Raw genomic sequence first — 15,485 nt, forward strand, 5'->3', positions numbered from 1 at the left:
ATTTATTGTCCATGTTTCACTTCCATACAAGGCTACACTCCATACAAATACTTTCAGAAACGACTTCCTGACATTTAAATCTATACTTGATGTCAACAAATTTCTCTTCTTCAGAAATGCTTTCCTTGCCATTGCCAGTCTACATTTTATATCCTCTCTACTTCGACCATCGTCAGTTATTTTGCTCCCCAAATAGCAAAACTTATCTACTACTTTACACGTCTCATTTCCTAATCTAATTCCCTCAGCATCACCCGACTTAATTCGACTACATTCCATTATCCTCATTTTGCTTTTGTTGATGTTCATCTTACATTCTCCTTTCAAGATACTGTTCATTCTGTTCAACTGCTCTTCCAGGTTCTTTTCCGTCTCTGACAGAATTACATTGGCATCGGCAAACCTCATAGTATGTATTTTTTCTCCACGGATTTTAATTCCTACTCCAAATTTTTTCATTTGTTTCCTTTACTGCTTGCTCAATATACAGATTGAATAACATCGGGGAGAGGCTACAACCCTGTCTCACTCCCTTCCCAACCAGTGCTTCCCTTTTGTGTCCCTCGACTATTTTAACTGCCATCTGGTTTCTGTACAAATTGTAAATAGCCTGTCACTCCCTGTATTTTCCCCTGCCACCTTCAGAATTTGAAAGAGAGTATTCCAGTCAACATTGTCAAAAGCTTTCTCCAAGTCTACAAATGCTAGAAACGTAGGTTTGCCTTTCCTTAATCTATCTTCTAAGATAAGTTGTAGGGTCAGTATTGCCTCACGTGTTCCAACATTTCTACGGAATCCGAACTGATCTTCCCCGAGGTCAGCTTCTACCAGTTTTTCCATTTGTCTGTAAAGAATTCGTGTTAGTATTTTGTGGCCATGACTTATTAAACTGATAGTTTGGTAATTTTCACATATGTCAACACCTGCTTTCTTTGGGATTGGAATTATTATATTCTTCTTGAAGCCTGTATCGCTTTACATATGACCAGAATTTCTTTGGGTTCTGTGAAAGATTACTTGACAGTCTTCTACTATGGTAGTTAGTTCCTCATTACAATAAAACAGTACTGACTTTTTATCTAGTTTACTGAACACATATATCTTTCTGCCCCCCCCCCCCCTCACACACACAACTGCATCATGGAAACTGATAACAGTTTCAATGTGGACATCCTCGAAGAGGTCAAGTCTATTTGTTGCTATTAGATTCAATATATTTCCATCATGAGTGGAGTTTCTAACTAACTGTTCTAGTTAGTTTGCAGATAAGGGCTTTAGTAAAGTTTCACAGGACGTCTTATCTCACCCACCACTAATTAAACTGTAATTTTCCCAATCAATTGTTGGATGATTAAAATCTCAACCAATGATTACGGTATGATCGGGGAACTTGCGTACAAGTGCACCGAGGTTTTCTCTAAAGTTTCCAATTACATCAGGAGATGAGTCGGTTGTGGGATAGAAGGATTCCATTATTTCACACCCACACCTAATACTGAATCTTGCCCCAAAAAAATCTCACATGCAGCTTCAATTTCTCCCTCAGTGGAATTGAGTTTATTGTCTACTGCGACAAATACATCGCCTCCATTTGCCTATCCTTTCGATATACACTCAAATTTTCTCGAAAAATATCACTGCTGTCAATTCCAGGTTTCAACCAGTTTTCTGTACCTGGTATTATGTGTGCTTCATTGCTTTACAAAGTGCTTCAAACTCTGGCAATTTGTTGTAAATGCTTTTGCAGCTTACCATCAGGATTTTAATACTCTCACCTGTGGCAGGCAATTCTTTTGATCTTACACTGATACTTCTGGGTTTCCTACAGTTATCATCATCAGGATCGGATGGAAAGTTGCCTAACCTACAAAAAAAAACCTTGTGTGCACCCCACACACAGGCAGCTACCTGAGTAGCAAACTCTGATGTTTAGTGCACACCTGACCTAATTAGGAGGACCATATAGTTCCCTACCACATGTTGCAAGTCCAGGAAGTCACAGCCTAGCTTGTCACAGAACATTCAAAGTCTCTGGTTCAGTCCTACCACTTGACTGAGAACAAAAGGGCCATGATCAGTTCTGGGAACAATGCTGCAATTTGTGAGCTTCATTCAAACCCAAGGCTGGTCTTCTCGACCTCCTCTGCCAGTTGCTGGAATGACCCAAGAATGACCTTGGAGCCCAGACGATAGGCATCATATGTTCCAACGTGTGCCACAATCTGCTGCTGGTTGCATCCTGTTCCCTCAATGGCTGCTGGATAGCCTCTTCAACATGTTAAACAAGTCTGTGTGATTGCAGGTTTCCTCAGCCTATTTCAGCTATGGAATCATCTTCGGTTATCAGATGAGTGGCATCATCGTCTTGTCGCAATGTATCAACGGATTTCATATCGATCATTTTTGCCTGACGATGATGGACATGTAATCCACTGAAGTGTTGCAACAAGACAAGATGTCACCCCGCTGATAATCCAAGAAGATTTCATAGGTGCTCAATGAGGCACCCGGGCATACACACTGAGTGCATCTGGCGTCCTTTCCTGTCCCTTGCTGCCATTTCCCTAAGGGGTATCACCATTTGCTGTACATTTGAACTGCCAAAGATTAACAGACTCCTACCCTTTCGTGTTTGCCCCCTCCTGACACCGGACAAAACAAGTTTTCCCAAAAGTGAACTGACTCCCACTGGCTCGGTTTCACTTTCAGTGAAAGGCAACTCCTAAAACTTGTTTGTTATGGGGATCTGTACAACACAATATGTCCTCCCTGATCCCCATCCACCCTATACAGGATGTCTAGATCCACCACTGACATGCCATTGAGTCAAGTAGACAAGTAATGACAGATCCTGTATCTCCTGCACAGGAGACAGGATCCACAGGATAGAATAGTACTAAAGGTAACTCTGGTATAGGTATCACAGGTACATGACTTTCGGGAGCTCTTACAACATACCGATTCACAGCAGCTGCCAGTTGTTTCACAACAGTCAGGGTGATTTTGTGTTGCTTATGAATGTCAACCAACCCATCCTCACTTCGAGAAAAGTGTTCACAGTGTAGCTGCATTTTGGCTGGAGCAATCCATTACAAGGCAATGGACAAATAACTTTGTTGGTCATTTTTTAATCAGTTGAGGCAAAATTTGCTTACTCCCTTTAAGAACTGAAGCAAATACACAAAATGAGATTTCTATTAAAGCAACACAAAAACCTGTGGTAAAAGACTACTAGTTTCCTAAAACATTTTGAGGTTAATTATAGTTGTTAGTAAACTCAAAAACAGAGTTAATTTATGATAAATATAGATAATATATAGAGCTACTTGTCTTTAAGGGAAAACTAGATGTAACACAATATTTTGATTAGAAAATCTACTGCAGTAACTAAATCACAAATGCCAATTTGTTACAAATTCCTTGCAGATTCTGCAAAAGGCAATGGTAGCAATTCCCAAAATTGCTCATTTATTTTTGTTTATATACAATGAAGTTCAGGGATTTTGTATGCTTTGACAGAACTGTGAACAATAAATGCTGTGTTTCTACAAAATAAATTATGTATCCAAAACCCTCATATCAGTACCTTATGAAAATATAGTCTTGTCAGCATCCGAAAATTTTCAAAATAAACTATTTGTCACGTAATTATACAATGAAATTAGGGAATGATTGTTTTGAATGAACTTAAAGTACCTGAAATCAAGGTTAAATTGCAAGAAGTCTAACAGCTCTACAGTCTCGTGTACAACCATAGGTTTATGATGTAGTGGACTACGGTTCAGTAGTTCTAAAGTTTTGTCAATTTATATGTTCATAAACATATTAGTAACATCCCAAGAGATGAAAATCGCATCTTCTGAAATATTCATACTTATATGTATTGTACTGAATGTTAACTGGGGACCTAGAAACGACGGAGAGGTTCCGTCCCCACCGCAGCCACAGTGGTTCACAACCCCACGACGACTACCGCAGTCCATTTCACCCCTCCGCCACCCCGCACCGAACCCAGGGTTATTGTGCGGTTCGGCCCCCGGTGGACTCCCCCAGGGAACGTCTCACACCAGACGAGTGTAACTCCTATGTTTGCGTGGTAGAGTAATGGTGGTGTATGCGTACGTCGAGAACTTGTTTGCGCAGCAATCGCCGACATAGTGTAACTGAGCCGGAATAAGGGGAACCAGCCCGCATTCGCCGAGGCAGATGGAAAACATCCGCAGACTGGCCGGGTCGCCAGACCTTGACACAAATGCGCCGGGAGGATTCGTGCCGGGGACCAGGCGCTCCTTCCCACGCAGAAAGCCGTGCGTTATACCACACGGCCAACCAGGCGGGCATATTCATAGTTACTATGTTGTTTGTAAATTGGATGCTATTTTTAATGCTGATAGGTTTGTCAGATTTGTACACTTTTTAAGTATTTTTAATTGTGTATTTAATTTAGTTCACTATTGGGAGCATATTCATTATTATTTATATCTCTAATTGACTTCTTGTCTTTATGTATTTTAATTTGAGCTCTTGCAGTAGGAAGCCTTGAAATCATCATCTTTAATCATGTTTTTCTAATCTGTCAAGTAAAAATTGAGAAGCATCAATTTTTCTTTTTACTTCAGTTTGGAATGTATTGTGTGGATCTATACTAATTCCATTCATGCAGTTCTATTTGAAATACTGTAATGTTTTGTCAGTGTAATCTTTTTCGTATAATGGCACTACCGTATTACCATTATCCGATTATCTTACTTTGTATCTTTTACAGTGTATATTCTAATGCACCCTTGTTCACTTGAAGAGTGAAACTGGTAAATAAAAAATACAAAGTGTGACTTGTGGTTGTTTTCAAAAACTGTTTTAACAGTCTCTCCCCCGACAGGCAATGCCTGCTCTTGCTAAATTTGTGCCTAGCCAAGCCTGTTGAACTGTACACAAGTACCCAAGAACGAAGTCAAAACTTACACAGATTAACATGAAAATTAAATTCAACTGAGAATGTTTACAATGTGGCGTCATCCCTAGATATGCAAGATTTAAAATGCAGAACACACTCACATCACACAATGCATTGCAATATAGTGGAGGTGACTTGGATAAAAGCAGAAATTAGAGATGTGCACAGTTACCTCTCACAGATGAAGACAGAACTACAGAATTACAGACAATCAAAAGGATAGCATTAAGGAACAATTACCAAGAATGTGATACAATGAAACTGTATCACACTATACAGAAATATATTAAACAATAGAAAAACAATAGTACAGGCGAACCAGTAGAAAAGAAAAGATTACACTCACATACAAAGGGCCAGTAACAGACTGTACAGTGAGATATTTGTCAAGTTAGAAAGTTAAAGTAGCATTTTAAACTAACAACTCCCTTAAGTGTGCACTAATACACAAAGAGAATATACATAAGGAAAAATACTGTAATTCAGGAGTACATATAATGAATTGGCAAATTTGTCAGAGCACATACATTGACCAAACTGGAAGAGTGTTTAAAATACATTATAAGGAACATACAATCTAAATTTGAATTGTGCAGCATTGGGAGAACATTTGAGAAAAACTATACATTAGGTGAGATTCAAGACAATATGAAAATTATCCACTCCACAGATAAACATCCTCTGTTGAATGTTTTTGGAGAATTGGAAATTTTCACAGAAAAGAAGAAGAACCCGCAAAATTCATTAAATGAACAAAACTAGTTTAATTTACACGGGTTCTTTCAAGTTATTTGATGAAATGCTGTAGATAAGCAACAAAAATATTATTTTAACATAAATATTTTTAAAAATGGTAGTTTTGAATGTATTTTTGTAAAGACATTTTTAAGTATGTACTTTTTGTAATGTCTTTTGAAAGATATTTCAATTTTTACAGATGTACTCATATTTTTTGAAAGATAAGCTACTATGTACAGATGTGAGGTGTCTATACATGCCCATAAAGGAGGTGACTGAAATCAAAATTTCATTTCCTGTAGTTGTAAATTATCTTTAGATACAATATACCATGGACATACTGTTGTACAGTCAATTTCATCATCAGTGGTGTTGATATCATTTACTACTGTCGTTTCAATGTACCTAAACATAAGTTTAAGTACTGTAGTATAGCCAGTTTAATCTTTCGAGCTGTCCTACTTTAAACACAATCTTTAATGCTGTTAGGCAACTTTAAACTCAAGTCACTGTACTGGAAATAGATATGTACTTTACATAACATCATTACCTGTTTTCCTTATTATCTCAATTTGTATCTTTTGCAGTATATGTTCTGATGATGCTCTTGTTCATTTGAAGAGTGAAACTGGTAAATAAAACACAAAGTGCGTCTTGTGGCTCTTTTCGAAAACTTACTAAAATACACTATAGGCAATATATGCTAGTCTAGGTTATCAAATATGATTTCCAATTGATGGCTATGCAAATAACTCTCAAATTAATGCAAAGAACAGACTGATCAACTGAGAGAAGAAAAATGGGGAGAAGCTACTATTTTTCCACATATGTATGGTGGATGGCACATTGTCATTCACTTGCTTCTGAGTGGTTTTCTATATTCATTTTTTATTGGTAGGTTCTTCTAGGAATTTCTATTATTATAATATTTTTGAGATACTATTATGTTTCCTCTATCTTTTTATGTTCAGCTCATACAATCATTCTTTTGGGGCAGGTCTCATACCACTGTGAAAATCTGGTTTCATAGTTGAGATGTACAAGAAAATAAAAACTGAGTTATCTGCTTCGTTTTAAGAACTATCACAGCACACAGTATCTGAGCAGCAAGTGTTTTATCATGAGTTCATATGGTACATATTGTTTGAGAATAGTAGAATACTTATTGAAGTAAATACAGTGTTCACTACAAGCCCACCAAAAGTCTTGTCCTGTTATAATGTATATTACCACAATAGTCATACATTCAGGTCAGCACAATGACATTGTCCACAATTACCATCTTGATCTAAGCTTAAATATTGATGCACACAAATCAATCATATTTGCAGATGACACCACGATTCTACTAAAAGGAGACGACGATGAACAGTTACAGCAGACAGTAAACACGGTCACGAAACAACTTAGCAGCTGGGCACAGAGTAATCAGCTTGTAATAAACAGTAAGAAAACCGTTGCTCTAAAATTCCACAATGTTCCTAATAAGGACATGTTTATCCCATCAGTCTCTATCAATGATGAACAAGTTGGTAACAGTACTGAAACCAAATTCTTAGGACTTTGGCTGCAGAGTAACATCAGATGGAATAAGCATATTGAATATCTCAATGCAGAACTGAGCAAAACATGTTATCTTCTTTGTTCATGAAAATCATGCTGTAGTGAGAAAACAGTATTGGATGCATATCATGCGTACTTTCATTCTCGTCTTAGATATGGGGTCACCTTCTGGGGAAACTCTAAAATAGCTAATAGCACTTTTAAACTACAAAAAAGGGCCATTAGAATCTTGTTTGGGTGCAAGCCTAGAGACTCTTGTAAACCCCTGTTTAAGAAATCTGGTATTCCCCCATTACCATGTGTATACATTATGGAAACCCTTTTGTTCTTTAAATTAAATGTAATAGGCATGGACCAGAGACTACAAAAAAAACTGTGATATACATGAGCACTTTACTAGACAAAACAGAAACTTACATATGACTCAAATCAGCACAGCACTGTGTCAAAAAGGTACTTTTCACATGGGAGTTAAGCTTTATAACAAACTTCCTGAAAACATAAAAGCTATCACTGAGGTCAATACATTTGGAAAATCTCTAAAGTCATATTTACAGCATCACTGCTTCTACTCCATTGAAGAATATTTATATTTATGAAATGTGTTATATAAATACTTACGTGTAAAGTGTATTATTGTAAGCTTAAATATGTATGCCTTGAAATTACTTTCAGACTGTATATTTATAACTTGACTTGTCCAATGTCTTATGCATAAGCTGCTATGTAGACAAAAGGATCAATAAAAAATACAATACAATACAATACCATGACAGCTGAGTGATCAGCACGACAGAATGCCATGCAAAGGGGCCTGGTTCGATTCTGGGATGGGTTGGAGATTTTCTCCGATCAGGGACTGAGTGTTGTGTTATCTTCATCATCATATCATCCCCATTAACATGCAAGTCGTCAAAGTGGTGTCAACTCAAAAGAATTGCATCAGGCGACAGGTCTACCTGACGGGAGGCCCTAGCCACATGACATTTCATTTCATCTTAGAAAGTGTTAGAAGATCTTTCACAAGAGACAGAAAACAGAAGTCAGGGAAGTCACACTCAGCAGATCACAGGGCAGCAAGGAGCAGAGGGATGTGTGCCATCATAACATCATAATGTGGCACCAAAGCCAATTGATGGACAAAAGATTGTGGCAATTGGAGAGTTAATAGTTCCAGCATTCCCTGGCAATATTATGGCCTCAGAACCATTTACACCAATGGATTATGCCTTTATCAAAAAGACAGGGTCATTTGTATGGGATTATGGCTATTGCCCCCCCCCCCCCTTTTCCATGAACCATGGTCCTTACCGTTGGTGGGGAGGCTTGTGTGCCTGAGTGATACATATGTCTGGATCATTGACTGAACTGACCTTGTAACATCAGCCAAACCTGTATTGCTGTGCTGGTACACAGAATGGCTGAAAACAAGGAGAAACTACAATCGTAATTTTTCCCGACGGCATGCAGCTTTACTGTATGGTTAAATGATGATGGCGTCCTCTTGGGGAAAATATTCCAGAGTTAAAACAGTCCCCTATTCAGATCTCTGGGCAGGGACTACTCAGGAGGACATCATTATCAGAAGAAACAAAACTGGTGTTCTCCGGATCGGAGTATGGAACGTCAGATCCCCTAATCAGGCAGTGGGGTTAGAAAATTTTAAAAGGGAAATGAACAGGTTAAAGTTAAATATAGTGGGAATTAGCGAAATTAAATACAAAATCAAATAGGGGTAACTCAGGAGTAGGTTTAATAATGAATAAAAAAATAAGAACTCTAATAAGCTACTATGAACAGTATAGTTAATGCATTATTGTAGCCAAGATAGACATGAAGCCCACACCTACCACAGTGGTACAAGTTTATATGCCAACTAGCTCCACAGATGATGAAGAGACTGAAGAAATGTATGATGAGAGAAAAGAAATTATTCATATAATTAAGGGAGACGAAAATTTAGTAGTCATGGGGACTGGAATTCGATAGTAGGGAAGGGAAGGGAAGGGAAGGAAAAGTAGTGGGTGAATATGGACTGCGGTAAGGAATGAAACAGGAAGCCGCCTGGCAGAATTTTGCACTGTAGCATAACTTAATCACAGCTAACATTTGGTTTAAGAATCACGAAAGAAGTTGTATACATGGAAGAGACCTGGAGACACCAGAAAGTTTCAGACTGATTACATAATGGTAAGACAGATTTAGGATCCAGGTTTTAAATTGTAAGACATTTTCTGGGGCAAATGTGGACTCCGACCACAATTTACTGGTTATGAACTGTAGATTAAAACTGAAGAAACTGCGAAAGGTAGGAATGTAAGGAGATGGAACCTGGATAAACTAAATGAACTAGAGGTTGCAGAGAGTTTCAATGGGAGAAAGGAATACAGTAGAAGAAGAATGGGTAGCTTTACGAGATGAAGTTGTGAACGCAGCAGAGTATCACATATGTAAAAAGACAAGGACTAGTAGAAATCCTTGGGTAACGCAAAAGATACTAAATTTAGTTGATGAAAGGAGAGAGTTTAAAAATGCAGTAAATGAAGCAGGCGAAATGGAATACAAATGTCTCAAAAATGAGATCAACAGGAAGAGCAAAACGGCTATGCAGGAACGGCTAGAGGACAAACGTAAGGATGTAAAAGCATATATCATTAGGGGTAAGACAGACACTGCCTACAGGAAAATTAGAGAGACCGTCAGAGAAAAGAGAACCACCTGTATGAATACTAAGAGCTCAAATCGAAAACCACTCATAAGCACAGAAAGGAAAGCAGAAAGGAGTATATAGAGGGTCTACACAAGGGCGATGAACTTGAAGGCAATATTATGGAAATGGAAGTGTATGTAAATGAAGATGAGACAGGAAATGTGATACTGCATGAGGAATTTGACAGAGCACTGAAAAACATAAGTTGAAACAAGCAGACAACTCTCTGGTATAACTAATGATAGCCTTGGGAGAGCCAGTCATGACAAAACTGTTCCATCTGGTGAGCAAGACGTATGAGACAGGTGAAATACCCTCAGTCTTCAATAAGAATATAGTAATTCCAGTTCCAAAGAAAGCAGATGATAAAAGATGTGAAAATTACCGAACTACCAGTTTAATAAGTCACGGTTGAAAATACTAACACAAATTCTTTACAGACGATTGAAAAAACTGGTAGAAGCTGACCTCGGGGAATATCAGTTTGGATTTCATAGAAATGTAGGAACACGCGAGACAATACTGACCCTACGACTTATCTTAGAAGCTAGGTTAAGGAAAGGCAAACCTACATTTATAGCATTTATAGACTTGGAGAAAGCTTTTTTCAGTGTTGACTGGAATGCTATCTTTCAAATTCTAAAGGTGGCAGGAGTAAAATACAGGGAGCGAAAGGTTATTTACAATTTGAACAGAAACCAGATGGCAGTTATAAGAGTCGAGGGGCATGAAAGGGAAGCAGTGGTTGAGAAGGGAGTAAGACAGAGTTGTAGTCTATCCCCAATGTTATTCAATCTGTATACTGAGCAAGCAGTAAAGGAAACAAAAGAAAAATTTCGACTAGGAATTACAATCCAGGTAGAACACATAAAACCCTTGAATTTTGCTGATGGCACTGTAATTCTGTCAGAGACAACAAAAGACTTGGAACAGTAGTTGAACGGAATGGACAGTACCTTGAAAGGAGGATATAAGATGAACATCAACAAAAGCAAAATGAGGATAATGGAATATAGTCAAATTAAATCAGGTGATGCTGAGGGAATTAGATAAGGAAACAAGACACTTAAAGTAGTAGATAAGTTTTGCTATTTGGGCAGCAAAATAACTGATGATGGTTGAAGTAGAGAGAATATAAAAAGTAGGCTGGCAATGTTATGGGTAGGGTTTCTGAAGAAGAGAAATTTGTCAACATCAAGTATAGATTTAAGTATCAGGAAGTTCTTTTTGAAAGTATTTGAATAGAGTGTAGCTGTGTATGGAAGTGAAACATGGATGATAAACAGTATAGACAAGAAGAGAAAAGAAGCTTTTGAAATATGGTGTTACAGAAGAACGCTGAAGATTAGATGGGTAGATCACGTAACTAATGAGGAAGTACTGATTAGAATTGGAGAGAAGAGGAATTTGTGGCACAATTTGACTAGAAGAAGTGATCAGTTGGTAGGACATGTTCTGAGGCATCAAGGGATCACCAATTTAGTACTGGAGGGAAGCATGGAGGGTAAAAATCGTAGAGGGAGACCACACTAAGCAGATTGAGAATGATTTATGATGCATTAGTTACTGGGAGATGAAGAGGCTTGCACAGGATATAGCAGCAGGGAGAGCTGCATCACATCAGTCTTTGAACTGAAGACCACAACAACAACATTGTTATTTAACTGTGCAGATCTGTACCCACAAGGTGTTTTCCTGAAGCATGCACTGAAAGGACAGGTATATCAGTAGACGCATCACACTGTTGAACAGATGAAGCAGAATTATCAATGGATAAAGTACTTTAGCCCAGTGTAAATGTTAGCTGATAAAACAGAACACCAGAAGAAAATGCCCTGTTTCAACAATGACTTTGATGTTTTGCTTATACAAAGGGGATTCAAAAAGTTCTGCACAGTCTTCTCTAATTGTTTTATATTATGCAGGAGGAGAACGAAATTTTTTGTTAACATACTTGGAACATTTAGCTATACATTGAGCCTACTCAATATAGCCTCCATCAGCTGTGATGCATCTGGTCAAACATTTTTCCACAATGTAAATGCACTTTCGTACAATTCTCGGCTTGCCTTTTACACCATCGCTTGACACAAGAAATAAGGTGTTTCTCACTATCAAATGTTTTACCGCACAGGTGGGCCTTCAGATGACTAAAGAGGTCAAAATCAGACGGAGCCAAGTCCGGACTGTAGGGGGTATGAAGAACAATTTTCCAACCCATTTTCCTGATTTTCTCCTGTGTCATAAGGGCTGTATGGGGTGTAGTCTGATGAGCTAACCCTGAAGCTGTGGTCTGTGGGTCTTGATGGCATGTTGCAGCTTGTCCAATGACAAACAGTAATGGTCTCAGTTAATTGTGGAGCCAGGTTCCAAAAAGTCAATGAAAATGACACCGCACTGATCCTAGAAGGAGGAGGCCATCACCTTTTGGCCTGCTGTTTGTGAAAGTCTTGGTTTCTTCTTCCGTGAAAGTCTTGGTTTCCTGTTCCAAGGGGAACCCAGATGACGCAACTCCATGGATTGGGTTTTCCACTCAGGTTCAGACAAAAACAACCAAGTCTCATCCTGTGTAATGACGGTGTCAAAACACTGTTTCCACACTTCAGTAAAGGTCTTCATGAGACCCTTCGCACAAATTCTTCCTCATCATTTTCATTTCTCTCGTCAATAATCTAGGCACCCAACGTGCATAGATTTTTCTGTACCCTAGTGACTGTACCAGTGATACCACACTATCCAATGACAAACGAGTCATTTCAGCAAGCTGTCATGTTGTCGCACATCTGTCATTTTGGATGATTTGATCAATGGTCTCCTTATTCACATCACTCACTGCCATTGACGATCTACCCCATCATGGATTGTCCAGTAGAGAGAAATCACCTTCTTAAAACCTCGGCAACCACTGCTGGATATCGCTGGACACTGCTGTGATTCACTGTGTCCTCCCTATGAACAGGGAGAAACTTCCTGTGAATCGATGTGGCAGGGTCATTGCCGGTCTCGAAGAGGAACTCCATCACCGACCATTGTCACAACCTAACATGTACTTCACGGTCCATTATGGCTCACCTGTACATAAAAGAAAGTACTTTTATATACCAACTTATAGCTAAATGTTCCAAGTATGTTAAAAAAAATTCATTCTCCTCCTGCAAAAAATGAAACAATTGGAGACAACTGTGCAAAACTTTTTGAATGCCCTTCGTATATGCATAACAGTCTATAGCATCAGTTTTCTATCCATCCCCCCCCCCTCTCTCTCACACACACAAACACAGACACACACACACACACACACACACCAGCCCCCACCACATCCCTCTCTCACACCCTCCTGATAATTCTGTTTTTTTTTGTCTGAGTTACTCATCAATATTTCTGATTTCCTTTAAAAAGCTATCTTCTAAATGATTTCAAAAATTACAAGGGACTAAAGAGCAAGCATTGATTTGGTTTATGGTTGGATGACATGTAACTATGTCATTCTCAAATCCTAAAACCTTCACTTTCACAGATTGTACCAATCCCTGAAATGATACACAAAAGAAACTATAAATGAGGTAAAATTTGTAGTTTAACGGAAAAGAAATGAGCAAGTAATACAAATGAGGGATTAGGAGGCTACCTAAGTACAAACTAGCATTTATTTTTCATTTGAAATTGTGTAATGAAATTGGTAATCAAATGGAAAATGTTTTCAGTTTACTGATAAACTATATCATATGTTTTCACAGAACTGAATATAAACAATATAGTACCTGAGCAATCTACTTGATCTAAGTTCCTCCACATGTTTCTGGCTGATAGCCCTTGAAGAACTTTCAGTACCACCACTTTCTGCTGGTTTATGCAGGCTAAAAGCAAATCAAAATTTTATACATTCTCAAATTATTAATAAAGATAAATTTTGTGTCATACGAGGGTAAGTCAATTATTATCTGCAAAGTAGTTATAAAATTTTATTGTAATCAAATAGGAAACTTACAAGAACATCATTTTTCGACATAGTCTTCTTGCATTTCAACGCACTTGGTCCATCGTTGTACAAGCTTCCTGATGCCCTCAGAAGGTTCTCAGTTGAGCTGCAAGCCAGAAACGCGCTGCTTCTTTCAGTGCTTCATCCAAGGCAAATCGATGGCCCCTTAATGCCTGTTTGAGTGGACCAAACAAGTGATAGTCAGAAGGGAGAAGATCAGGACTATGTGGAGGATAATCCAGTACTTCAAATTTGAGTTTCTGGAGCGCTTCAGCAGTGTGGGCAGCAGTATGCAGACGGGCATTGTTGTGCAACAACACAACACCTTTGACAGCAATCCTCGGCATTTGCTTCGAATTGCAGGCTTTAGCCTGGCAGTAAGCATCTCACTGTAATGTACACTGTTTATTGTGGTGCCCCTTTCCCCATAATGTTCCAGTACTGGACCTTGTGCATCCCAAAAAGCTGTAAGCATCAGTTTTCCTGCAGACAGTTGGGTCTTGAACTTTTTCTTGCACGGCGAATTTGGATGTTTCCATTCCATAATCTGTGGTTTACTCTCTGGCTCGTAATGATGGATCCATGTTTCGTCACCAGTAATGATCCTGTCTAAGAAGTTGCTCCCTTTGTTACCATAGGGATCCAAATTTTTTTGCAGACGTCCAACCACAATTGTTTATGCAACTGTGAGAGTTATTTTGGGACTCATCTTGCACAAACTTTATGAAACCCAAGTCTGTTGTGGATGATTTCATAGGCAGAACTGTGACTAATTTGCAGATGATGTGCCACTTCGTCAATAATTAATCATCTGTCTAAGAGAATCATTTCACGTGAACACTCAATTTGTGGCGGTAAACGGTCATCCGGCTCCATCATGCATAACTCTTGTGCGACCATTTCAGAATTGTTCAATCCATTCGTAGACACTCTGTTGTGGCACACACTGTTCCCGTACTGTACTAAAAGTCTTCCATGAATTTTGGCCCCTGATACACCTTCCGACCACAAAAAACGGATCACTGAACGTTGCTTTTCTTTGGTGCAAATAGACAGTGGAGCAGCCATGATTAACAGCGCAGCAGTGATAATGAAACTAACTTAGCAGCTTGAGAATTGCAAAGGTATAACAAAAAATAAACAAAGCATGTGTCATCAATGTAAAACTACAGTACTACCAAAATAAAATATAACTAAATTGTGGATAATAATTGGCTTACCCTCGTATAAAGAGGTTCATGCAATCCAAACACAGAAAAAATTAAATAGCGTAAAAGACTAATTGTACATTTGTAATCATTTTTGAGAATTAAAAAAAAAAAGTTTGTTGAAATCTATACAACAAACCAGGAAATATGGCAAGATATCCAACCAGTGGTTGCACTCCAGCCCTTGACACACACACACACACACACACACACACACACACACACGCACAAGGTCACACAGATCATACTGCATGTGAGCTAGCAAGCATTTTCAACACTTCCTAACAGAATTATTTATTTATTGTTGTGCACTTATGCTCGAATTCTCTGTAA

At 38.5% G+C, this 15,485-nt stretch overlaps 1 protein-coding gene across 6 annotated transcripts in view; it reads right to left on the minus strand.

Moving 5' to 3' along the window:
• LOC126471670 (telomeric repeat-binding factor 2-interacting protein 1-like) overlaps window positions 1-15,485 on the minus strand; it is a 196,281-nt gene that overhangs the window by 90,842 nt on the left and 89,954 nt on the right. For 5 of the 6 annotated variants that reach the window (XR_007586363.1, XR_007586364.1, XM_050099880.1 and 2 more), the window contains exon 8: window positions 13,727-13,822. The exons of the other annotated variant lie outside the window; for it this stretch is intronic. Coding sequence is in view for 3 of the 5 variants with exons in the window: in XM_050099880.1 (XP_049955837.1) it covers window positions 13,727-13,822 (96 nt within the window). In the remaining 2 variants the exon portion in view is untranslated. The remainder of the gene's footprint in view (window positions 1-13,726; window positions 13,823-15,485) is intronic. 6 annotated transcript variants of the gene reach the window in all.

Source organism: Schistocerca serialis, chromosome 1 (assembly GCF_023864345.2).
Source record: "Schistocerca serialis cubense isolate TAMUIC-IGC-003099 chromosome 1, iqSchSeri2.2, whole genome shotgun sequence".
Classification (NCBI taxonomy): domain Eukaryota; kingdom Metazoa; phylum Arthropoda; class Insecta; order Orthoptera; family Acrididae; genus Schistocerca; species Schistocerca serialis.